Source organism: Eschrichtius robustus, chromosome 7 (assembly GCF_028021215.1).
Source record: "Eschrichtius robustus isolate mEscRob2 chromosome 7, mEscRob2.pri, whole genome shotgun sequence".
In the NCBI taxonomy this organism is placed as follows: Eukaryota; Metazoa; Chordata; class Mammalia; order Artiodactyla; family Eschrichtiidae; genus Eschrichtius; species Eschrichtius robustus.
Genome location: NC_090830.1, coordinates 129445669 through 129469821, shown reverse-complemented (window position 1 = coordinate 129469821; position 24153 = coordinate 129445669). Strand labels below are relative to the sequence as shown.

Sequence of the window (24153 nt, the reverse complement as noted above, 5' to 3'; positions counted from 1 at the left end):
TAGGGAGAAGCAGATAGTGGTCCCCAGTGCCTGGGTCTCTGGTTACCTTGAAAAAAGGCACGTGGAGCTACTGGAATGCTTTTCACATTCAAATTCCAGAGCTAGTTCCTTGAAGTATTCTGCTTACATTTCAAAAGATAGAGCTGATTGAAGAGGCGATTATCCAGAAGTTTTTATGGAATCTCATAAGCACAGCATTGATTCACCATCCCTGCTGGTCTACGGGCAGGAGATTGATAATCTGGGGCTCCAGTACAGGCACAGGGAAAAAGGCAAGAATGAAGCCCATGGGGTCTGTCTCTATGTCCTCAAGTGATTATCTTGAGGAATTAGGACAGAAAGAAGACATTTTTTTATCAGGCACTCTCTAAACCATTGTTTGGAAACCTGGCCTTAGGACCATATTATTTGGATGAAATCTAGCACATACTGCATGGATGGGAAGACAGAGGCGTTGGAATTCCGGGTTTTGGTCCTAAATTCACGACTTTGGCCAACCCTCACCTTCCCACCTTTCTAAGAGCTGACTGGCTGGCTGGGCTCTGGCCGGCTTCCAGCCTTCTCAGGTGGAGCCAGGATTACATCTGTGTCTTTGTATTTTGTATCCAGGTTTCTGCTGAGTCCAGCTCCTCCATGAACTCCAATACCCCACTGGTGAGGATTACAACTCGCCTCTCCTCAACAGCAGACACCCCCATGCTGGCGGGGGTCTCCGAGTACGAGCTGCCAGAAGATCCAAAATGGGAGTTTCCAAGAGATAAGTGAGTACTTCTGTGGGGCACATCCCTGAATGGGGACTTAAGTGTAAAATGGGGATACTGGGCTGACATTTTCTTTTTATTACCCTTAACTGCCAAGGTCTTGCTGTGATGATGTCAGCAGGAGTGGGTAAGATTGTATCTAAATAACCAACTCTAGGGAAAACAAAGAACTAATCCTCTCTCTCTCTCTCTCTTTTTTAATAGTTCTTTTAAAACAGAGCTACTAAGCCATGGCTGATCCCCAAACAAAATGGTACCTTGTTAGCATGGTTTTTTTTTTAACTCTCTAGATAATTCAAACCCAGTCAAATGGAATAAAAGTGGGATTATCCCATTTATAAAACAGAGTTGACATTCCAACTTCTGGTTCCTAGAACATGTCTGTTCTGCAGTTCATTTCTTTAGAGAAATTAGGTCTAGCATATAAATTGCCTTAAGAATCTTCACCCAGTGTTGCTGTTTTTAATAGTTATTAATATAATATTGGGCTGGAAATCTTCAAATACGGTACCTGACATCGAATTTCTTGTGGTCCCTAGTATTTTCCTTATTGGATGATATTGATGTGTTCCCATCAGATGTTCAGTCAAAGTGTGGCCACCTAGGCTCTGCTGAAGGCACTGTTGGGAGCTGTGTGTCTCTTGGTCTGGCTTCAAGTTCAGGGACTTTGGATTCTGTTGGGCTGGATTGGAATCCTGGCTCTGCCAGCCAGTGGCTGGGCAACCTTGTGTGAGCTCCCTGATTCTCTGTGAACTTCATTTCTATGAAATGAAGGTCATGGTACAGACCTCCCAGGACTGAGCACAGTTCTTGGCTCATGGGAATTTCCCTTCCTTCCATTTCCCTTCATAACCTGAGAGATCTGAACTGCAAATCTCAGCAAGATGGCAGAGCTGGGCATCGAGTCAGTGGACAGATCTTGGACTACCCGCCCTCCATCTTCTAGCCAGGGACCAGACCCCAGACTCGCCTTCTGAAATGAATGTGATGGTCACTGAAGGGCTGTCTGCTCATTTCCAGGGTCTCTCTTGTAGTAATTAGAGTCCAAACAGCTTGAGAATAATGGAAGGTAGAAATCGCTGACTATACATCTGCATCAAATCAGCTGGAATAAGCTTTTGACTTGCTCATATATAGCAACCCTATTGGTCTTGACATTTGCACTATCTCCCTGAGATTATGTCGGAGAACTGTCTAATTACTAGAGAAGGAACTCATACACAAATTTGGAAATACAAAGATAAGCTTTTCCAGAGGCTGGGTATCATGCGCTCTCTTTGGAAGGAGAGATAGCTTACATAGCACTTGTAATTTTGATTCACACAGCTCCAACCAGCTTTGTTTTCTAATGGCTTGTTACTTTAAATAATAAACAGCTCATTTATTAATGTGCAGCATACGTTAGAACCAAATTATTGTACCGGTATCATTCTGTTAGAGTGTTGATGGAAGTGATTTCCGGTTTATTTGTGTGCTATTCATTCATTCAGCACTTGTTTACTGAACACTTACCAGTGAGGTACCAGAAAAAAACAAAGAATGATTTCTTTACCTGTAGAATGTGGAAAGGGGGTGTTTCTCGTGAGCCCTCCCAGCTCCCTGGCTTGATTGAACAAGTAGGAGGGTTAATGTGCACATTCCTATGGATATAGGACTGAGTTTGGGAGCTGTGATCATATTTTAAGAAATTGCAGCTCTCAGGTTCAATCTGTAGTTTTTGCCACCTGTGACACCACTGGCAACAGTGGAAGTCTGTCTGTTAGCTCCCACCCGGGGTACCCAGAGTGTGGAAAATCTGAGTGCAAAGCATTTCAAAATAGTGTTTAGCACAACCATAGGAGGAGCAGATTTCCAATGAATGAAGGCTATTTAGAAGCAGTTTATTAGATCGGAGGCAGACGTTATACAAAGAAAGGATTGTTATGCTTGTAGCAGCAGGGCAATAGGACATAAATTAGCCATTTTCCCAATGCAAATGTTTATTTTCTGCCAAGATATTAAATTTAATTTTAGCTCAGGATAGAAAGGGAATGACCTCAGCATAGCACACACTGCCCTCGGTCTTTGCTGTGACTTTTGCAAACCATTGCGTACTTACCAAAAATACTGCTTACTCGTGGCAGCTTGGTACTTTGCTGTGTTATGCTTAAATGAAAAAACCACATTCATAAGTATTCCAAAGTCTCTTCCATTCTGTTGGTTTCTGGAACGCCCAAGGAGTCTATATGGCTATTAGTATGATGTATGTAGAGCTTCTGAGCTTAGAAATTTAGTTTATTGTGTTCACTTTGGATTTTCTTCATTATTAATTTTGGGTAGTCATAAGGATTTCTAAACTATTATGTCAAAAAAAAAACTCCCCCTATTTCTAGCATTTCCTTTTTCCTTTAATGAAAAACTAGAGATTCCTTGAAATGGTTTAAGATTCATATCTTGTAACTTGGCCCAGAATGTGACCATAAAATCCATTGGTATTCGAATAATAGCGATTTTTAAAGACATCACAGAGACAAAAAATAACAGCTTTAATGGTTTTCTTTGAGATATTCTAAATTATGAATATTTGATAGGCTCAAGATCAAAAGCTGCTCGTTTTTAGCACTTAGGAAGGCTGACCACCTCACTTGCAAGGATACCTTCCATAAAGAAAATAAATCGAGAATACAAATGTGAAATTCAATAGCTGTTCCAGCAGTAATTGACATTCTCTAAAACGTCACTAAGAAAATACTCAAGCGCATGTGTACCCCAAGTCTCATTAGTTCCATATGATAAATGCTCCGTGCTTTTGTAAGCCGCTGAAAGATTTTTATATTGAGTTCTGGAATTTCCCTCGCTACACCAGATGCTGTTTGCTAATCCTCTCTTTACACATTTAGGCTGACGCTGGGCAAACCCCTGGGAGAAGGTTGCTTTGGGCAAGTGGTCATGGCTGAAGCAGTGGGAATTGACAAAGAAAAGCCCAAGGAAGCAGTCACTGTGGCCGTGAAGATGTTGAAAGGTGAGTGGGGCGGAGGTGGGGAGGGTGGGGGAAGGGAGGGGTGAGGGCACCTTATCAAGAATGTTCCTTTTGTGGCATGTGAACTCTATCATGGCAGGGGGTTAGAGAGCACATAGTTGACCTAGGGGTTGAGAAGTTTTCAGTATAAATCAGCATCGTGGACAGACTATTTATCTTGAGCTGTGTGCACTTATAAAAAAGAAAAGCCAGTTGTATTGGAAAGTGGCAGCCTCATTCCCTTTATATGTGTAGGTGCTTAGAAAGTATCGACTCACGTAGAATTGATTAATTTATATGAGTGTTGGTATGTCAGATTCAGGACCCAAACCTTAATTTACAAATGAAGGAAAATTGGCCTTTTTAGAGGGAGAAAGGAGGCTCAGGGAGAGGAGGACACACTTACTCCTTTGCAGGAGGAACAAAGCAGGAATGACGTTGTCTGTGGGAGTCGCTTGGGAAGCTGAAAGGGGGGGACTCACTGGACTGGTGCTGGTCCAGAGCCTTCTGGGACTTGTGAGCAGTTACCCGGGGATGTAAACGTCGAGTGGCGTTCATGGGAGCCTGAATGTCTCCGCATTAACCTTCCAACCCTGCTTCATGCCTGCGTCCAAAGAGCTTAAAGAACTTTGAACCACTAACTTCATCCTCCCACAGTGTTCTTTTGTGAGAGGAGTTGTAGGGAATGGTTGCATTGTAAATCCCATTGTAGGCATCTCAGAAAGGACACCCCAAGCTGAGTTTTTCCCACGTGTCCCGGAGGAGAGAGGTCTGTTCTCGGGACATGGGGGGGCCTCATGCACTGTGGACGCCCCGGGGGCTAGGCTCTTTCTTTCTTTCATGGGTTTTTGTGGGATAGTCACCACGTCTCTCCCTGAGGGGAGGGAGCAAGGTGGAAATAGTCAAAAAGGTGTTGGGTGTTTTTTTTCTTTTTGTTTTTTTAGCTGTGGATCTGAATGGCTCCCAAGGCACACTAGGGTGTTGTGAGCCGCTCCCCACTTTGGGGTGTGAAGCCCGGGAGGACAATATTCTCCCACCCTGCACGTCTCGGCTCCACCAACAGAGGCAGCCAGCCCTCTGCCTGCATCCTGCACGGCCTGGGCCTGCCTCCTGTGCCCTTGCCTTGCTGAGTGGCAGGTGCAGTGAGCTGTGGGCTCCCACCAGCCACCCCGACAGCCCCTGGCCATGTACCAGGGCCGAGTATGCGGAAGGCCCAGGCTCCCGGTGTCTGTGGACAGAGCTTCTGATTCGGTTTACGGAGCTCAGGGGAAGGAGGTCTGGGAGTTCTCTTTCTCTGGCTATTTCAAGGCTGGCCTTCCCTTAGGAGGGAGAAGGACGTGAGCCACAGAGCCCTTGTGACATGGCCGTTTTTACAGCCAGTGGGTGGCTCAGAGCTTAGAGGAGACCCCACAGTGTCACCGCAGTGGAGCCTCTGCATCCGAGGGGCAGGCGCTCAGTCCTCCACGTGAGGCTGCGTGGATTTGGCACTCCAGGCAATTGTGTTGCTCTTCCTTTTGTGAAGCTAAAAAGCTTTATGCAGCATGGCTTCTATCCATGCCCTTACCTCATTTTTTTTAGTAAGCCCAGATTTCCCCATATTGAATTAGCTCACAGGGGGATACCTGGAGAAGAATCTTGCCACTTTTTGGAAGCTAACTGTGAGCCTGTGTATGCAGAACCTAAGCCATTCTTGCTTGAAATTATGGAGCAGAGGTTTTTAAAACCTTAATTTTTTTAGCAGGGGAATCCCAGCCCCTTTGGAAGCCCGTAGAAGGCATGGACCTTTGCCCCCTCAAGATGCACGTGCACACATGCACTTTTGTCCTCAGTCCGGGGTGTCCTCTGAATCCATCTGTGAACGCTCTGTGGGCTACGAGGGCTCAGCTTAGCAGCACGTGGTGCAGAGAAAGTCTGAAGTGATGTGAAATGCTCCCAAACTCCTCTTCCTCCTCCTCCCCGGAAGTCCTCACGGTTGCTTTCAGGCCCCATGAAGTTTGATGTGATTTTCTCAGGTACCTTAGGTCTGCCAGAGGGTGGAATTATTTCACGATAGGGAAAAATGCCCCCACGTTTGTGAGGTTTGCTGGAAAAGATTTGGCCTTAGCATCCAAGGCCTATATATTTGTTCTGACTTTTGACCCTATTGACCCCAAATTAGCTACTCGACACAGAGCAGGGCAGTGCTGGGCCCTTCCCGCTTCACCAGTAAGATGAAGGAGATGATTTGGAAAGTTTTTCTGGTTCTGAAATTGACTTTCATGCTGTTTCAACCAAATTTTCATCAACTAACAGTAGCAACCAACGGGTTAGAGGAGACTGATCTGTAATTTACCTAATGTTCCTAGATGATGCCACAGAGAAGGACCTTTCTGATCTGGTGTCAGAGATGGAGATGATGAAGATGATTGGGAAACACAAAAATATCATAAATCTCCTCGGAGCCTGTACTCAGGATGGTGAGTAAGAGGAAAAAGAGCTTTCATCCACATAACCCAGGGTTCAATGTCAGCATCGTTTTATAAATGGATGGACTCTTAGATCTTGCTCCTAGGGCCTCTCAAGTGCATGTTTAAAGTTTTCCTTAAAACCCCCACAGGGGGAATTCCCTGGCGGTCCAGTGGTTAAGACTCTGAGCTCTCACTGCCAAGGGCCTGGGTTCAATCCCTGGTCGGGGAACTAAGATGCCACAAGCTGGGACTTCCCTGCTGGCACAGTGGTTAAGAATCCGCCTGCCAATGCAGGGGACACGGGTTCAAGCCCTGGTCCAGGAAGATCCCACATGCCGCGCGGAACAACTAAGCCCGCATGCCACAACTACTGACCCCACGCGCCAGAACTCCTGAAGCCCTCATGCCTAGAGCCCCTGCTCTGCAACAAGAGAAGCTACCGCGAGGAGAAGCCCGCGCACCGCATTGAAGAGTAGCTCCCGCTCACCACAACTAGATAAAGCCCACACAGCAACGAAGACCCAACACAGACAAAAATAAATAAATAAAAGTAAATAAGTAGAAAAATAAGTAAGATCCCACAAGCCACGTGGTGTGGCCAAAAAAACCCCAAAACCCGTCTGGAAGTGTTCCCGGCCACAAACACAAAGAAGACGTTATGAGTGTGCCTGGGTTCTGGGGGCGGGAAGGTGGGCATTGGGCGACTCTGGATGGGAAGGCCTATAGCGTCCTCCTGTTTTTAGGGCATAACCTGGAGGGTTTTCGGAAAAGGCAGCCTCCTTATGTTTTTGTTTTGTAAGTGCTAAGAGAGATTTCTCCAAAGAAGATCCTACGTTTTGGCGGACAAGTTCTTCCCTTCAAGTGGGGATTGAGGAACCCATGTCTTGCTACGGGTACCAGGTGGCTGAGCTCCCACGAGTGGCCTGAAAGAGGGGAGACAGATAGGAAGGGGCACGTGATCTTCCTCAGGGGAGCGAGACCCCCGGCTTCTCTCATGGATGGTCTATGGCACTTTGCGAATCAGTTTGATGATAATTAATAAACCTGAAAATGCCTGTCTTTGCCTCAGCAGTTTCCCTTTGAGGTCTATACCAGGAGTCAGGAGACTTTTTCTGTAAAGGGTGATTGTAAATATTCTCGGATTTGTGGCAACTCCCCATCTGTGCCGCCGCAGTGAGGAAGCTGCCATAGACAATACAGAAATGAATGGGCCACGTTGCGTGCCAGTAACATTTACACACAAAAACAGGCTGGTCTATACCGTGGGGAAGTTATTGCACACATATATACAGAGACGTGCACAGCAGTGTTCACTGCACGCTGTTTGCAATGGCCCAAACCCGGAAACAACCCATAGGGGGATGGAGAAATACAATGTGGTGTATTTATATGATAGAATCTATGTAACTGTTAAAAGGAATGATCTAGATCTATTTTTATCAGCCCGACTGGCTTCCAGAAAGATAATATGTGGGGGCGGGGGGAAAGGGTGCAAAGCTATGTCTTTATTACTCATTGATGTGATTAAAAATAATACATTGTTTATGGATACATAGGTGTCTGTAAAATAGTTAAAATGCACTACAAGGACCAAATTTATGGTAGCCGTTGCTTTCCAAGAGGGCGCAGGTGAGAGGCTGGGCGAGACAGGGAAAGGACACTCACTGTAGTACCGCTGTTTTGTTTCTTAAAGACTGTTGAGTCTGTCTCGACCGAGCGTCGGTTGTCATTTGGGGGAGATTAGAATGCAGGTGTTCTATTTTTGTGTGTGCTTTTCTGTATGTTTAAATTTTAAAAAATATGATAAAGCACTGGGTTGTAGTAAGTAAAACTCCTTTGCTGAGCTGCCCCAGGGCAGATCTGGGCTTCCCTGCCTCTCCAACTTGTGTTCTCGTCCACAGGGCCGCTCTATGTCATAGTCGAATACGCCTCAAAGGGCAACCTCCGGGAATACCTGCGTGCCCGGAGGCCGCCCGGGATGGAGTACTCGTATGACATCAACCGCGTTCCCGAGGAGCAGATGACCTTCAAGGACTTGGTGTCATGCACCTACCAGCTGGCCCGGGGCATGGAGTACTTGGCTTCCCAAAAGGTGAGTCCTTCCCATTCTCCTTGGTTGGGTGGATTCCAGTGAAAAATGTCTTTGAAGAAAACAGACCCATTGGGACGTGCTCATTTGCTGCATCAAGCCCTTGCCTGTCTTGTACAACCTGGAGACTATGTCTTGCATTATTCACATTGGGGTTTAATGAACTCTTTAAAAGCCAAAACAGCCTCATAAACCAGTAGTGACACCACAGAGACGAGCAGAAAAGATGTCTCTTTTCGCAGGCACGGCTGGCTGTGATCTGCCGGGGAGTTGGCTCTCCAGGTGGACAGCAGTTGGGTTAGGGGGCGCTGCCTTTAATTCTGATGATTTTTTGGCTTTATTTGTTTTGTGGTTATTGAGTCTTTGGACATGGACTTCGGGTGTTGTCTTCATGGTTTTGAGTTTGAAATGACGTTAAATAGTCTAAGAACAAAGATCAGATGAAGGGATATTTTGGTAACATCGAGTGCTGGGTATCCGCTGGATTTATTTTGTCTCGTTTGGCAGGGTGACCCTCTGCGGTTAGAAGTTGGCCAGGTCCCCTGAGGTGAATCGCCTGCATTCCGAGCATGCCACATGCAGTGGACTTGAAAACATCTGAGTTATTGTGAAAGCAGTTAAGACAGGTGCCCAGATATCCCCTGGGGCATTTTGGACGGCCCAAGACACCCTTCCCTGGCCCACGCTTGGGGGGAAGTACAGAGCTACCTTCTTGGGCAGTGGTGGGTCAGTTCCTAACTGCGCTGGAGCTTAATACAGCATCAGGGATTCCTCTGGTCCCCAAAGAAGTAAGAGCCTCTGGTGGGCATGGACCGTCTGTCCCCTTGTGGCCTGGGCTGGGTCCTGGCCATGCCGGTCACATGAGTGAGCGAGGCAGCCCCTGTCACATCACGCCGAGTAGGGATTTGGGGACCAGTGGCTGCACCTCAGCCCCTGCTGTCTGTAGCCACGTGGGAACACGGCCAGAGCCACCACATGTTCTGTTTTTTGTTTTTTTATTTTCAAGAGAGTCCAGAGTTGAAGATTTTTCAGAGCTTTTTTTTTTCCTGTAAGATGTCCCAAAGTATAGATTTTAGGAAACCGAAACAGGGTTGTGCGATTGTGTACACATGCGTGTGCACAGCGGACTTTGCCAGCTGACAAGTCTTTGGCAGGAAGAAACAATCAGATCTAGCATGTGGGACACATGACAAGACATTGCTTCAAAATGTCAGTGTCACAAAAGACAAAAAATGCTGGGGAGATGGTTCCAGATTAAAGGAGGCTTAAGAGACGTGACAACTGAATGTGCATGTGTGATCCCGGAAGGGATCCTGTTCTGGATGGGAGGTGGGCTGCCGCTTTTATAAAGGACATTTATGAACAATTGAAATGTGAAATTGATTGGATAGTAGATAATGTGACTGTTTCAATGTTAAATTTGGGGGTGGTGATGGAGGTCTTGTGTAAGGTGGGAGGTATGTGCTACTGAGGTCTGCAGCTCACTTTTAAGTGGTTCAGCCATAAAACGGGTGTGTGTGTGTGTGTGTGTGTACAGGGAGGCTGGGTATAGAGAGAAAGAGAGAGCAAGGAAGCACAACAAGTGACTCTGGCAAACCTGGATAGCTGCTGTTCTCTTTCGCCTTTTCTGTAGCTTGGAACTATTGCTAAATAAAACCCTGGGGAGGCGGCCAGTCCGCAGGCTGCCTGTCCTGAGCCTCTGGTCCTGGTCGCCCTCTGTCCTCCTGGTGTGGGAGAGGGAGGAAGGATTTTTTGGACTCAGCAGGGCGCTGCTACTAATCCAAAGTGGTGGGAGACTGGCCTGGTCATTTTATTAATCCTTCAACGAATATTCCTGAGCGTTCCTGATTCGGATGCCTGGTATCCTGGGTCAGGTGACCGGGATGGACACAGTTCTTGGCCTCTTGGAGCAGGAACTATGGGGGGCAGCAGGTGAAATCAACAATAAATGTGGGCATAAAATAAGTGTGCGAAAGGCTGAGAACCGTGCTGTGGAGGAAACCGACGGTGTGGGGTCAGGAACAGGGGGGACTCAGGAGGTTGCAGGGGGAGGTGAAGGGCGAGCCCTCCCGCAGAGGGACGGGCTGTGTGGAGCCTCTAGGGCCTCAGGGCCTGACAGCCCCAGGTAAGGACTCTGCCCTGTGCTCTGGGCTCTGGGGAAGCCACCGAGGGGGAGTGATTTTGATCAGGTTTGTGCTGTAAAGCTGGCTCCTGTGACCGTGGTTTGGGCTGAGGTTTATTGACCCCGATAGACACGAGGGAAGTAGGTTGCTTTGGGATATATTTTGCTATCAGGACAGTTAATGGATTGCGTAGCTATAGGAGGGAGAAGATGAGGGATCAAGGCTGACTCCTGGATTTCCAGCTTGAGAAACCAGATGGTGGTGCAGCTTACTCAGGATGAGGAAGATGGGGGCATGGGGCGGTGGCAGGAATAGACTCTGATGGGAAATCCAAGGTACGTTTTGAACATGTCTGAGGGTCATTCAAGGGCAGATGTCGACCAGGAAGCTGCGGGCTGAAGCTCAGCTCTGAAGGCTGGGCTAGACCCCGGAGCCAGCGAAGGAAGTGTAGTTTCAAGCCATGGGAATGGATGGGTTCTCCTTGGGTGGGGAGGTTGGGAAGAAACAGAGAAGAGGGGGAACAGAAGCCTGGAGTCAAACCCTGAGGAAACTCTCAAATCTAGAGATAGGCTGAAAGCACAGGAAAAGACGGAGGAGACATGGTCAGAGAGGGTCAGAGAGGGAGGAGGGAACCCAGAATGTGGTTCACAGAGGCCCCGGGAGGAGTCTCAGGAAGGTGGAATAGGAGAAAGGAGCTGGTGGAGTCTGGCTTGTGGAGCAGTGGTGGGTCGCCCCCCACCGCCTACCGCCGAGGACGAGATCCTTCCTGCTTTGGAGCTGCTTGGTGTGGTGGAGACAGAACTAAGAATCAGGTGAACTTGGCAAAGTGGGGAAAAGGATACATTTTAGAATGACAAACTGAAAATGCCCTTATTAGTAGTATTGTAATAATAATAATTATCATTATTACTAATCACTACCACTTTGTGAGAGCTTGGGTTCCTCCCCCCGCCGCTACCGCCGAGGACGAGATCCTTCCTGCTTTGGAGCTGCCTGGTGTGGTGGAGAGAGAACTAAGGATCAGGTGAACTTGGCAAAATGGGGAAAAGGATACATTTTAGAATGACAAACTGAAAATGCCCTTAGTAGTAGTATTGTAATAATAATAATAATCATTATTACTAATCACTGCCACTTTGTGAGAGCTTAATGTCTGCCAGGCATGGAGCAAGCATTTTACGTACAGTATCGTCCATAACCGCAGGACAACACAGAAACAGGTGTGTTTAGATCCCCATCTTATGGATGAGGACGCAGGGGAGTGTCTGGAAGTGCCAGGAAAGCTTCGAGCCCAGGTACGAGTGAGTCACTCTCCTCACTTCTGAGTTGGGCACTCGTCAGCCTGGAGAGTAAAGCGGCTGGTCCCAGACCTGACCTTTTTGTTCTCTACCCACCTGTCCTGCTCTCAGGTATTCCCTGCCTCCCTGGACCGAGAAGAGGACCATTGAGATGCCCTGGGTTGGGGCTTTGTTTGCTAACCCAGGGTGAGGTAGAGGGGACAGAGTCCTGTTTCCTAAGGCTTTGTAGTTATGTTTCCAAAGCTCTTTGCTGAAGGCCACCTGCAATTAAGGACCTAGAACAGGTTTGAAGCAGGTTCTAGACCAAGATCTTAAGAATGGTCCCCGCTTCCAAAAATGGAGGGCTTATTCCTGACCGTGGAAAATGAAGAAGCAGGGGACATGTCAGCCCCGTCACACCCATTCCCTCCTGGTGGATGGCGATAAGTTTGTTAGAGATCCGCCTGAGGAACTGTTGGGTGAGACATCTGGTTCATTGGTGATGGAGTGTAGTTAGGAATTCAGCTCAACGGACGTTTACTGGGTCAGGTTCTGTGCTGGGAATGTAGAGATGAACCTGCAGTCCTGCCCTTGACCTGGGGATGCTGGGGGTGGCCAAGTTAAGAAACTCCATGATGTGTACAGTAATACAATTAGGTGATGTGGGATTTGAGCCTTCTACCAGTTATGGAAGCCTTTCTATTTTCAGTGCAAAGTACACTAATTTTTCTTTTTTACAAAATCCTTAGGCCAGTTAAACCTCCAAGGTGTTAAACTTGAGCAGCTGTTTTTGCTTTTTGTTTGTTTGGCTTTTCTTTTTTTAGCAAGCTCTAACTTCCCCATCTGTAAAATGGCTATAATAATACCCATCTCATAGGTTGCTATGGGAATTTAATGTGATCAGCTGTACAGAGGCACCCAGCACGCTGTCAGAGTCATTGAGGTGTTAGTCTTCCTTCCCTTAGCGACCCGTTGACCTTTGTTTATTGAAGAAATGGAATACCAAACAGTCCGAGAGCCCTAGTTCTGTAAAATGGTCAGCTCTTTGCACTGGAGAATAACCCAGATTTCTGCAGATGATGGGAATTTGGCTTGACTTTGGTTATTTTCTTTTTCTTGGGTATTGGTTCCAAGTCTCTTCTTGTTCAGCCCAGAGGGTGGGCTTTGGTGTTTCCTAGCACCCTGGGATGCAGGAGGTTGGTGCTGAGTTCTGGCTCTCTTGGAGAAAATGGGGGTCGCCGTCGTAGTGACTCTGAGTTGAGCCCTTATGTGTGGTCAGAGCCCCACGCACAGGGAGGCAGATTCTTCTGACCACACAGCTTGCCAAACTCACAGAGTTGTGTCGGCAGGGAGCACACCACTGGGAGAGTTTGGCCCAGGGCTTGGAAGTTCAATTTGAAGAGGCCTCCAAAACCAGGAACACAGCTCCCGCCCCAGCTGGATCCCCGGGCGGCTTCTGGGAGCTCTCACATTTCCTGCTTCCATTCTGGCTGGGCACAGGCATGCCTGTGGGGCTCTCCTGCCTTCCCTTCAATGATCTTAGCCCATCCAGGGGGCCACAGAAGCGGATTAAAAACAAGGAATAGTTGGAGGGTGGGCAGAAAAAAATTATCCCTCATTTATTCTTCAGAGAGAGTTTGGTCTGCTCCTTTTTCAATGGGCCATGTCGTGGAGTATCAATCTGAAATCAGCCCCATTTCACCCACGTCAAATCGGTTGATAAGACTCTCTCCTTCATATAATAGTTAGCCTTTGCCTAGAACCTGTGTAAAAATGTTTGTTAGGGATGTTTGTTCACTTCTTTATACCTAAACTAGGAGGTGATGATTTGGGACCCTAATTACCATGTATCCTGGTAAAATCTTGGTATATTAAAGTACAGCTAAAACACTTGTAACAGCTTACAAAAACATATCATTTGTAGAAAGGAGACATAGAAGTTATAATGACTAGAGCTTTCGGAGACCAAAGAGTTAGTATCGGAACCATAAATCAGCTGCCCTGCAGCGAGCATCTCAGCATCTGGCCCCCGTGTATGTGGCAGACATAGGTTGGGCCCCGTGTGGGGACCAGGTGTTGGGTGAGAACTGGACAGAGAATAGACAGGCATTGGCCTTGATATAAGCCCGGAACAGATGTGATCAGCTCCTTCAGAAACATAATCTGAGGGAAGCAGAGAAGATGCGGTAGTGCTGAGTTTGAAGCACGGAGACCTGTTGGACGTGATGAGACCCTGGACTAAGGGCTTAGCAATGGCAACGGAGTCGGGTGGACAAATCGGAGAGGCATTTCGGAGTTGAAATCAAAAGAACTTGGGAGGCGTGTGTAAAGAATTCTGGTGTATGTATCTCAGGTGGATACGAAAAAGACCAAGAAAATAAGAATAGAGTAGAGACCTTGAATTTAAAGGTGCCAAAGGGATGTCAATGTGGAAATGTCCTGTTGAAAATGAGAATCTGGATCCCAGGAGAGAGGTCAGGTTAGAGATAGGAATTTGCAGATCTTCTGTATGTATCTAAGAATGGAAGCCATGTGGATATGTGGAAATATACAAAAGTAATGGGACAGGTCCTCTATTTTGAGGGAGAGAGAAGCTAAAGCCAAGGAATCTGAGGGATCGGGGAGAGAGAAGGAGAGTGAGCCAAGAGAAGGGACGGGTTTAGAACTCAGCGGGGGGACGGTTTCAAAAATGAGCAAGAAAGCAACAGTGTCCGGAACTGCAGAGGGGGAATAATTGTGGCGTTAAAAGAGGTCATTTGGGTGTTCATAATACGAAGGATGCCAGTCAACTGCAGATAAAAGGGCATGTGTTTTCTTATCTACCTTTGCTCTTTGAAATAGTTGGTCTTTTATTTTAATTAGAAAAGAAATACCAAGTTTTGACGTAAGATGTATTTTCTCTCTGCATTATAAGAAGTACGTACGTTACCTTTTTATTCTTGTAGCATTTTGAGATGAGTTCTTTCTCTATTTCAGTGCATTCATCGAGATTTAGCTGCCAGAAATGTTTTGGTAACAGAAAACAATGTGATGAAAATAGCTGACTTTGGACTGGCCAGAGATATCAACAATATAGACTACTACAAAAAGACCACAAATGTAAGTTGTGGCAGTGATGAAGTGGGAAGGGGTGGAGAGGTGGCACGGAATGTTCCAGGTGAAGGATGGTGCTCAGAGCTAGAAGGACCAATGCCTTTTTATTCCTGTTCTTTTGCCTTACTCTTTACAAACTTCTCAATAAGCAAATTTAGACTACATTTAAGATACTCTTGGTAAATGTGAACCAGTCTTATGTACAGAATAATCAGCAGCAAGAATCTTCGTAAGGCTCCTTGTCAAGAACTTTCCTAGCAAAGGTTAGAGCCTGGGAGTTTCTGGGTTAATTTTCACCTAGGAGTTGGTCAGGGTGTGCCTGCCTGCTAGGGAGATAGATGATAATGAGAATCCAAGGAAACGACATTTTACATTTTATTAACGTGTCCAAATCTGTGCATCTTCCACGCTCTGTGTAGTCCCAGTTGGAGCTTATTTCTGCGCTAATGACTGTCCAGCAAAAACCATTTGAGTGTCAGCTCTTAAAATAAACAGGGCACAGCCCGGTTGAACCTGCTAAAATAAATCGGTTTTAATATATTGGTTTTTACATTTCTTCTACACTTGCAGGGCCGACTTCCAGTCAAGTGGATGGCTCCCGAAGCCCTTTTCGATAGAGTGTACACCCATCAGAGTGATGTGTAAGTAATTCCCTTGTCTCTGCCTTTTCCCTCGGGCTGAGTTGTAAAAATCTCGTACATTCTTTGCCTTCCTTCATTCTTTGGTCCCTGCTGCATTTCACACATGCAGAGAAGGTGCAGGAGCTGGCCTTAGAAAGGATGGATTTTATGGTAGGCTGGTAACCAATGCTCTGTTACTAATCTGCCCGGCTTCAAAGCGCACAGGAGGTGGAACCGCTAACCTGCTCCTGCCAGAGCGGAAGTTCCCCCCCTTGAACTAATTCACGGATGTGCAAGTACAAAGCTGCTATCTAATTTGCCAAGCTGTTGGCATGTTCTTCGCGCCCCTAAACTTTTCCTACTTGAGAGTAGTTTGTCATGTTTTCCCCGTCCTAGGTTTGTCCTCATAGGGGAAAGCTGGTTGGGACACGGTCCACTAGGATGATCTTGACAGGGCCTGCTCCCTGTTTATCCTTTGAAAAAATTCTGATCTTGTCTTAGCATCCTTGATAATGTTACAGAAATAGAGTGAAAACTATACAATATTTCTATTGTGATACACTTAAAAATATTATTAGGGCCAGGCTCCAACTGGTATTTTAGAATTCCAGCTTTGGAAATGTGGTCGAAAGATGTTACCATTGTGAGAAACTGGGTGAAAGGTACAGAGGATCTCTCTCTGTTCTATTTTTGCAAGTTCCTATGAATCTATAATTATTCCAAAATTTTAAAAATCAGTTGAGCTACTCTTGTTTGTGTGGGTGGGAAGATTTCTGGGGCAGGCGTGGATCCCGTGCTATAGCCACTGGTCCTCTTCAGCAGTCCTAGAAGGAAAGGGTTATGATTCCCAGTTCTGCAGGGAGCACACTGCCTGGATTGTGCTGCGATTCTCGCTCTGCACGAAACCAAAGGCAGTTTCATTTCTGAAACTCAACAGAATCAGTGAGGGTGTATTTCCAGTGACATAGGTAAATGCGGGATTCTCAGCCTGATTAGCTCAGGAATTGTGAGTCTCTTGAACAAGGCTCCGGATCCAACTGTGGGTCTCTGCACGGTCAGGTATAAATTGTGCCCTGTGAGACGTTTTCACTTTCTGTCGTATGAAGTTTGTCTGGGGCACAGGGCTCCTCCATCCTAATCCCAGCCCGGCGCTAACTCCCTTCATGACCTTAGTAAGTCGGAAAACTTTTGTGCCCTCGGATGGTCCACTGGCCACCATGGGCAGCTGTTACGTCTCAGAATCAGCATGCTGGCCTTATTCTGTCAACTGCTCATGCTGTAGGTCACAGCCCTGGGGTCAGGCACATAGGCCGGTGGCAGAGCTGGACAGGAGCATAAAAAGCCTTGCAGTTTAGAAGTTCATGTTTATAACACTGCATTAAGACAGAGAGTTTTATTTGAGAGTGATGGAAGGAGGAAAAAAAACCCCAAATCTCCACCCTCCCCTCTGCCCCCCAAAAGAGTGATGGTTTACCATCACTTGTCTGTTGATGGAAAATTCCATCGGAATGGCCTCTCGCTGTCATCTGGGGATGCTCTTTGGGGGCAGGAAGGGGCAAGTTGGATGAACTGTAGGAGGGCCCCGGTCAGGTGTCTTTGAATGTAAGAAGTAAGTGGGCGTTTATTTTCTTAGCTGGGCGTGTTGAGGTTTCTGTGATTCAGATGGATTGCTGATGCTGTCTTCTCCCTTCTTTGCAGCTGGTCCTTCGGGGTGTTGATGTGGGAGATCTTCACTTTAGGGGGCTCGCCCTACCCAGGGATTCCCGTGGAGGAACTTTTTAAGCTGCTTAAGGAAGGACACAGAATGGATAAGCCGGCAAACTGCACCAATGAGCTGTAAGGGCCGTCGCCCCTCCCGGTGCCCCAGGAGCCCCTGCCCCCAGTGGCGCTTCTCCTGGATAGTTTGGTTTTCTAAGGCCCCTGGTTTTTTAAACCTGTCCTAAGAAGAAGAATTGCTGAAACTTTCTGGGCCCAATCCTGGAACCGAGATAGAAAGCTCCATGGACAGCCCTGACTGTCCAAAAGAAAGAACATCCTTCTGAGGTTTATGGAGCGAGCTTTAAACCACAGAGGGTGTCGGGCTGCCCGGCCGAGGGCTCCTGACTTCACACCAGCGAGCCCGGTGATCTTCCTGGGCCACTGTACTGTGCCTTGCTGTTGTCAAAGTGACAGGAAGGTACATCAGGCTTCCCACATACACAAGCTCAAAAGCCCTGGGGCTGCCCCCTTTCCTCATGGGTTGTGCCTGGCCCCTGCACAGCGAGTGGAGAATGGGTGCTTCTGCAGCCTCTTTGCGACCATTGAAAATTGCTCTTATAGACGGACCTCAACCACATTCCTCAGGGCGAATGAACTAGTGTCTGGTTACCTATATTTTACCCATATTTTAGTGCAGAGAATTAAAAACTTGTCCAGGTGCCATCCTTAGAGTACCCGATCTGACTCTAAAACCATGAGCTGGTTTCTAGCAAAACCTACCCCGCACTTTAAGTGGAATTACATTGTGTTGGTGACATGGGTCTTGTGCAGTAAAGTCAGTGCTTTGGAAAGGAGTCTCTCCTCCCAACCCCCAGAATTGACTAAGAAGAGGGATTGTCCCAGAGACCGCGGTCTCTTGGGTATCGTTTCACGGGATTTTGTTATCAGTAATCCCATGAGTGCTTTTCGGTGTACAGTGGACATCTGATGAATGACCACATTTTATAGTATGTTATATAAAGGCATTTATTTATTTATTTATTTATTTTAACGTCTTTATTGTATAATTGCTTTACAATGGTGTGTTAGTTTCTGCTGTATAACAAAGTGAATCAGCTATACATACACATATGTCCCCATATCTCTTCCCTCTTGCGTTTTATTGTGTTCCTCGTCATTCCTGGTGCTTTTGCTGCCTTAGAGGGTCTGTCGGAACCCATCATCAAGATAAGGCCTGGGAACCTAGGCCTTTCCAAGAGTTAATCAGGAAGTGAAGGTACAGCCCAGTGGCAGCAGATTAATTCATAAGAACCTTGCCTTAAAGTTGCAGTTTTCGAACTTCAGTTTTTTAAAACCGAGGAACCTTTGTTCAGAGTGTCAGGCAGATAACAGTAGAGCTGCTTTGGTCCAGGCAGGAGCGTGTGAGGAGGGAAGACCGGATTCCCGCCTGCTCCTATGGGGCTCTTCCCACAGTGTCCAAAAGTGCCGTGGAAATGTGATACCCTGTTATAAGTCACTGCCACAGGGATACCAGAAGTCAGCCGTGAAAACACATGGAAGTGTCTTTTTTGATGGCGTATATACCTTCCTAAAACATTTTTGTTAACGTGATGTCTTTGTAAATCAAAGTGCCTTTCAGAGGAACCAAGCAGTGCCTCTTTTGGCAAAGTGGATCACCACGCCCTAATTTAGGGAAGTTGCTAGGGAAGTTCTGATACGTTTTCATAATTGAGGACATCTCTCCATACTGACTATTAAAACTGGCTTATAGCCATGCCCCCTAGTACTTAGGGAATTAATTCACCGAGGAAACCCATCTCTTCCAGGTATATGATGATGAGAGACTGTTGGCATGCGGTGCCCTCACAGAGACCCACCTTCAAGCAGTTGGTAGAAGACTTGGATCGAATTCTCACACTCACAACCAATGAGGTAAGAACCTCCTTCCAGAAGCCCAGGGTCCTTGCTTGGGAGACCAGCACAGTTTTTGAAATGCACCCTCCCCTGTTGGACTCTGGGGTATAGTTTATCCTTGTTCTACAGGGGTCAGACAGAGTGAACCTATGTGTTCCTCCCAAATCCTGACTTTTCTCAGAACTACATCTTGAGAGTTCTGACTCATAAAACCAGAGACAGAGGACCCCACCCGAGGCTGCCCCTCACTGTGGCATGTGGATGGTGGGTCCAGGGTGCGTATGTATAGGAGGATGGGGAGAGGAAAGAAATGTCCGACTGCAGTGTTCGGGTTTGCGTGGGAAGGAGCTGGGGTTTCTGTGCTGGTTGGATTCCTTGCCCTGGTCATTAGGGTGAGGGCTGCTGGTCATTACTGTGAGGGCTGCTGATGGTCCGTTACTGATGAGCTTGATGGGATGCATTGAAGTTGTGCCATTCCAGCTTCTATATAACACGTTCCAGCTTCTATATAATGATGTGACCGTGCCTGGTCACAGCGTAAATGTACACAGAGTTTCCTTTAATGAGTGACTTAACAGGATCTTTAAGTGAAAATTCATACCTTTTGTTAAAATATTTATTTTCTAGAAAATATTTATAATCTATACCAACAAAAGAAACCCTCTTTTGTCACTCATTGTCCAAACTCGGCCACGTCAGTGGCTACTTCACCATGCAGAGAGAGTCATCTCTGGTTGTGGAAAGAAAGTGGTCTGAGCAGGAAAGATGATAAACCCATAAAGGCCAGAAAAACCCCACAGTAGGGAGAACTTGTTAGTGAATGAATTAGAGATATTTAATGAGGATGTAGAATAGTGTTCCTCCAAACAGCGGCGGAGGTGGGGAGAAAAACCCTACAATTGTCTTAATAACAGCAAAAAAAGGTTAAAATTGCCTAAATATTTTAGAAGGAAAAGAATACCTTTATTTTAAAATAATGCATTTAACAGTTTCAGACTGATTTTTTAAAAAAATAATCAAATGTGATTTGAAGCCTTAAGCCAGCAATGTTATCTGTGCGTCTGACTGTAGCTGATAAAGGGAGAGATTGCATTTAAATGAATACAGCTGACCTTCAGAAGTTGAAAGGAACAGTTCAAGGGGAAAAAAAAAAAAAAAAACACCAACTTTCTTCTCCTGCCAAAATTGTTGTTTCTAGTATAAGTTCCTTTAACCCTAGACTTGGAATCCACTGATATCCCTAGTTTTTCTTTTTTTTTTTTTTTTTCCCTATCAGATCTGAACATTTATGGCTTCAGCTAGAAACTGGGAAAGCGCTAAAGTTCCATTTTAATGATCCTGTGTCCGTGCTCTACGCTGTTTATTTATATATTTACATTTAAAGTGGGCCCATTTTCACCCTGATATTTACATCTAGCATCCTAAAATAAAAAAGCAGAATGCCATACTGTCTAACGGATATAAAAATCGAAGTTTCTTTCCTTCTGAAAATCATTACCATATGCTGGAGAAAATTGGTTCCATTTAGGACAAAATTTCATTTTTATCATTGTAAGCAAAAAAGTTCTCTTTTGATGTGGTGGGCGTGTTTGTTTCCAGTTGTACAGTTCCTGCTGATGTTGTTGGAACTGACACATCCCCCATTCTTGGATGGGGACTCTTTTTCTTGCCAAACCTGGTGATGAATTACAGGGGTGGCTTGGGTTTTTTTTGTCTTTTAAAATGTGTGGTCGCCAACATTCTGTGGGCTCTTTTCTGATAACACTGAGGCTGGTTGTGCTGTGGTCTGCACTTTTTGCCCCCCTTCAGCAAAACCATGTGTCATAGTATACTCCTTGGCTTTTGGGGGTGTAAGCGGAGGCACCCCAACATGCTAGCCCAGTTGAGGCAGTGGTACCCAGAAGTTCCCCAGTTTAGAAATCTTTTCATGGTTTGCAGACCTTTTCTGTCAAGGGCCAGACAGTCAACTTTCAGCTTTGTGGGCCTCTTTGTGAGTTTCTGTAGCAACAACTCAACTCTGCCATTGTAGCAGGAAAGCAGCCACGGACGATGTGTAAATGAATATGTCTGTGTTTAGATAAAACTGGATGGACCCTAAAATTTAAATTTAATATGAATTTTGTTATTTTACATAGTTTTAATACCATGAGATGTTATTCTTCTTTTGATTTTTTTCCCAACCATTTCAAAATGTTAAAAACCATTCTTAGCTCACGGACCACACAAGAGCAGGCAGTGAGCTCTCACCCTGTCTTAAGTCGGAAGCAATGTTATCTGGGGGCCATCGGGTGGGCTTTCTGACAGCAGCACCGATGGATGCTTCAGGGAGCAGAAGAGCCCTTTTTGAATTTCCAACCTTCAAAACTTTAAAACGCAACCTGCATTTTCCTAAACTGTTCTTCAACAGTCCATTGTGGGTGTAACAAACACGAGTATATCCAAGCCTTTTTTGAACCTGTTTACATTTTCAACTCAGAGAGCTTCTGAGAGTAATGAATTGCATCTGTGAAATTACCCGCTGAATGAAGACATATTCCCCTTAAATCATCCTGGAAGCTACAATAGTAAAATGTAATTCGTGAAATAAATATTCATGGTCTCAGCTATGGAAAGGGGTCCCGGGCATCCACAACATCTTACGTTTTTTCCATTTTGCTGGGTGCGGATTTGAACTGTGTGGTCTAACAAGCAGGTCCTTGGGTCTGTGCCCGTCGAGGTGACTGCTCAGCTGGGTGTTAACATTCCCTGCTTGCCAATAGTTCATTTGAGATGGGTTGAGAAGAAAAGTGAAGGGCAGCCTAGAGGAGATAAAGTTGGGGTCTCAAGGTGGTCTTTGTGGAAGCCGGGGTGGGCAGGTCTCAACCTGCTGGGGGTGCCCCCATGTTGTCCCAACTCCCATATCAACGTCTCAAGAGCCTGCGTTTGAAATAAAAGTCTTCTCTTCGCTTCTTTCAGGAATACTTGGACCTCAGTCAGCCTCTCGAACCGTATTCACCTTGTTATCCTGACCCGAGATGAAATAAAACGTCTCTCTTCCCTTCTTTCAGGAATACTTGGACCTCAGTCAGCCTCTTGAACAGTATTCACCTAGTTACCCTGACACAAGGAGTTCTTGCTCTTCGGGAGATGATTCTGTTTTCTCTCCGGACCCCATGCCTTACGAACCCTGCCTTCCTCAGTATCCACATAGAAACGGCAGTGTTAAAACATGAATGGGCTTGTCCCCCGTCCGCAAACAGGGCGGCACCAGGAACATAGCTGTACTGAGCAGGGAGGCCCTGCCTCTGGGAGCCTGTTGTCTTGGCTTGTGTGTGTACATGCATCAGAGGAGTAAATAATTGGGAAAGTAATCAGCACACGTGTAAAGAATTTGTAATCTTCACCAGGAGAAGAAGAGTGTTTCTGAGGCAGTGGACTGCCATGGGCCATCACATGTTGATGACCCACTGTGGGTACTGGCTGTGGACCAGCCAGACTCAAGGCAAACATGCATTCTGCATTTCTTGTGAATTTTGTAATAAATGGAGAAAATATATGTCAGCACATACTTATAGAGCACAATTGCAGTATATAGGTGCTGGATGTATGTAAATATATTCAAATTATGTATAAATATATATTATATATTTACAAGGAATTATTTTTTGTATTGATTTTAAATGGATGTCCCAATGCACCTAGAGAATTGGTCTCTCTCTCTCTTTTTTTTTTAAATAGCTATTTGCTAAATGCTGTTCTTACACAGAATTTCTTAATTTTCACCGAGCAGAGGTGGAAAAATACTTTTGCTTTCAGGGAAAATGGTGTAACATTAATTTATTAATGAATTGGTAATATACAAAACAATCGTTTATAGTTTTTTTTGTTTTTTTGGGGTTTTTTTGTAATTTAAGTGGCATTTCTATGCCGGCAGCGCATCAGACTAGTTAACCTCTTGCTTGGACTTAACTAGTTATCAGATCCTTTGAAAAGAGAAATATTTACAAACTATGACTAATTTGGGGAAAATGAAGTTGTGATTTATTTGTGTTTCAACTCTGCTGTCAAGATGATTGTTCTTAAACCACCTAAATGCCCATGTTAAAAAGAACTCGTTAATAAGAAGGCGTTTTGTTTTGGTGCAGCTCTGTCATTGGGCCCATAAACGTTTAACTGGGCTCCCCGAGACAAATGGTACCACCGTTCTCTTAAAAAGATGCCTTAGTCCATTCCTCAAGGAGCGCCCTTCGTTGAGGTGCTAGCAGTGTTCTGCTCTCCGGCAGCTGGCCTTCTGCCCCTCAGTTGCACGTTGATCAGATTAGCCTGTGTTCTTCGGCGAATCTTCATAATGGCTTCCAGATTCACTGGCGACAGAGAAGCCTTTTAGAATCTTCATGTCCCGTCGAAGAAAATGGAAACACCGAGTTGTTCTGCTGATAGTTTGGGGGATCCTTCCATCTTTTTAAGGGACTGCTTCCGCCTAGCAGGACCTCACCAAAAGAATCCCACGTAATGCCAACGTCAGAATACTGCCACGCTGTCCATTCTGTATGAAAGTGCTGTGTTTTGCTTTCGAAACACCTACTCACTCTGCTGTAGCCATGCAGCATGAATGGAGATGACACTGATTTTTAACGTGCTACGAAATTGGAGAAAGTATTTAATAAAGCCTGTTAATTTTTATACTGACAATAAAAATGTTTCTACAGATATTAATGTTAACAAGACAAAATAAATGTCACGCAGCTTATTTTTTTAATACTCGTGTCTTACCAAATGGTTTCCCGTGTTCGGAGGTGCCGACTCAGTGCTGTGTGGTGTGATTGTGCGGAAGGAAAGCAGAGCTGGGGAGGTCTGTTCTTTGCTACAAACGGTGACTTGTCAGAGGGGTTGTCCGGGACCAGCAGGACCTGCAACAGGTGGGTCCAATGGAAAATCAGAAGAGGCTGGTTCAAGTCCTGGCTCCGTCGCTCCCTGGGACCCCAGGGGAGTCCGTGTTCCTTTCTGGGCCCCAGCCGCTCCCAGAGGAGCACGTGAATGGCATGGGAGGGAGCTTTGCGAACGGGCAGCTGTTCTAAGGATGGGGAGGTATTGAGAGGGGAGATAGTCAGAAGGTCTGGATACTGGGCACCTTGACATCTTTTAGGCTGCCTT

General features: G+C 46.0%; 1 protein-coding gene across 10 annotated transcripts in view; it reads left to right on the top strand.

Annotated features, from left to right (window-relative positions):
• The window catches only part of FGFR2 (fibroblast growth factor receptor 2), a 102742-nt gene extending 79007 nt beyond the window's left edge, over nt 1–23735 (top strand). For 7 of the 10 annotated variants that reach the window (XM_068548682.1, XM_068548680.1, XM_068548679.1 and 4 more), the window contains 9 exons: nt 610–761; nt 3641–3762; nt 6105–6215; nt 8108–8298; nt 14672–14794; nt 15359–15429; nt 17107–17244; nt 18933–19038; nt 22068–23735. In XM_068548682.1, coding sequence (XP_068404783.1) covers nt 610–761; nt 3641–3762; nt 6105–6215; nt 8108–8298; nt 14672–14794; nt 15359–15429; nt 17107–17244; nt 18933–19038; nt 22068–22232 — 1179 coding nt within the window. In that variant the 3' untranslated portion in view covers nt 22233–23735. Of the gene's footprint in view, nt 1–609; nt 762–3640; nt 3763–6104; nt 6216–8107; nt 8299–14671; nt 14795–15358; nt 15430–17106; nt 17245–18932; nt 19039–21975 lie in introns of all 10 variants that reach the window. The other 3 variants (XM_068548684.1, XM_068548677.1, XM_068548676.1) reach the window with 1 other exon arrangement.
• Nucleotides 23736–24153: the final 418 nt, after the last annotated feature.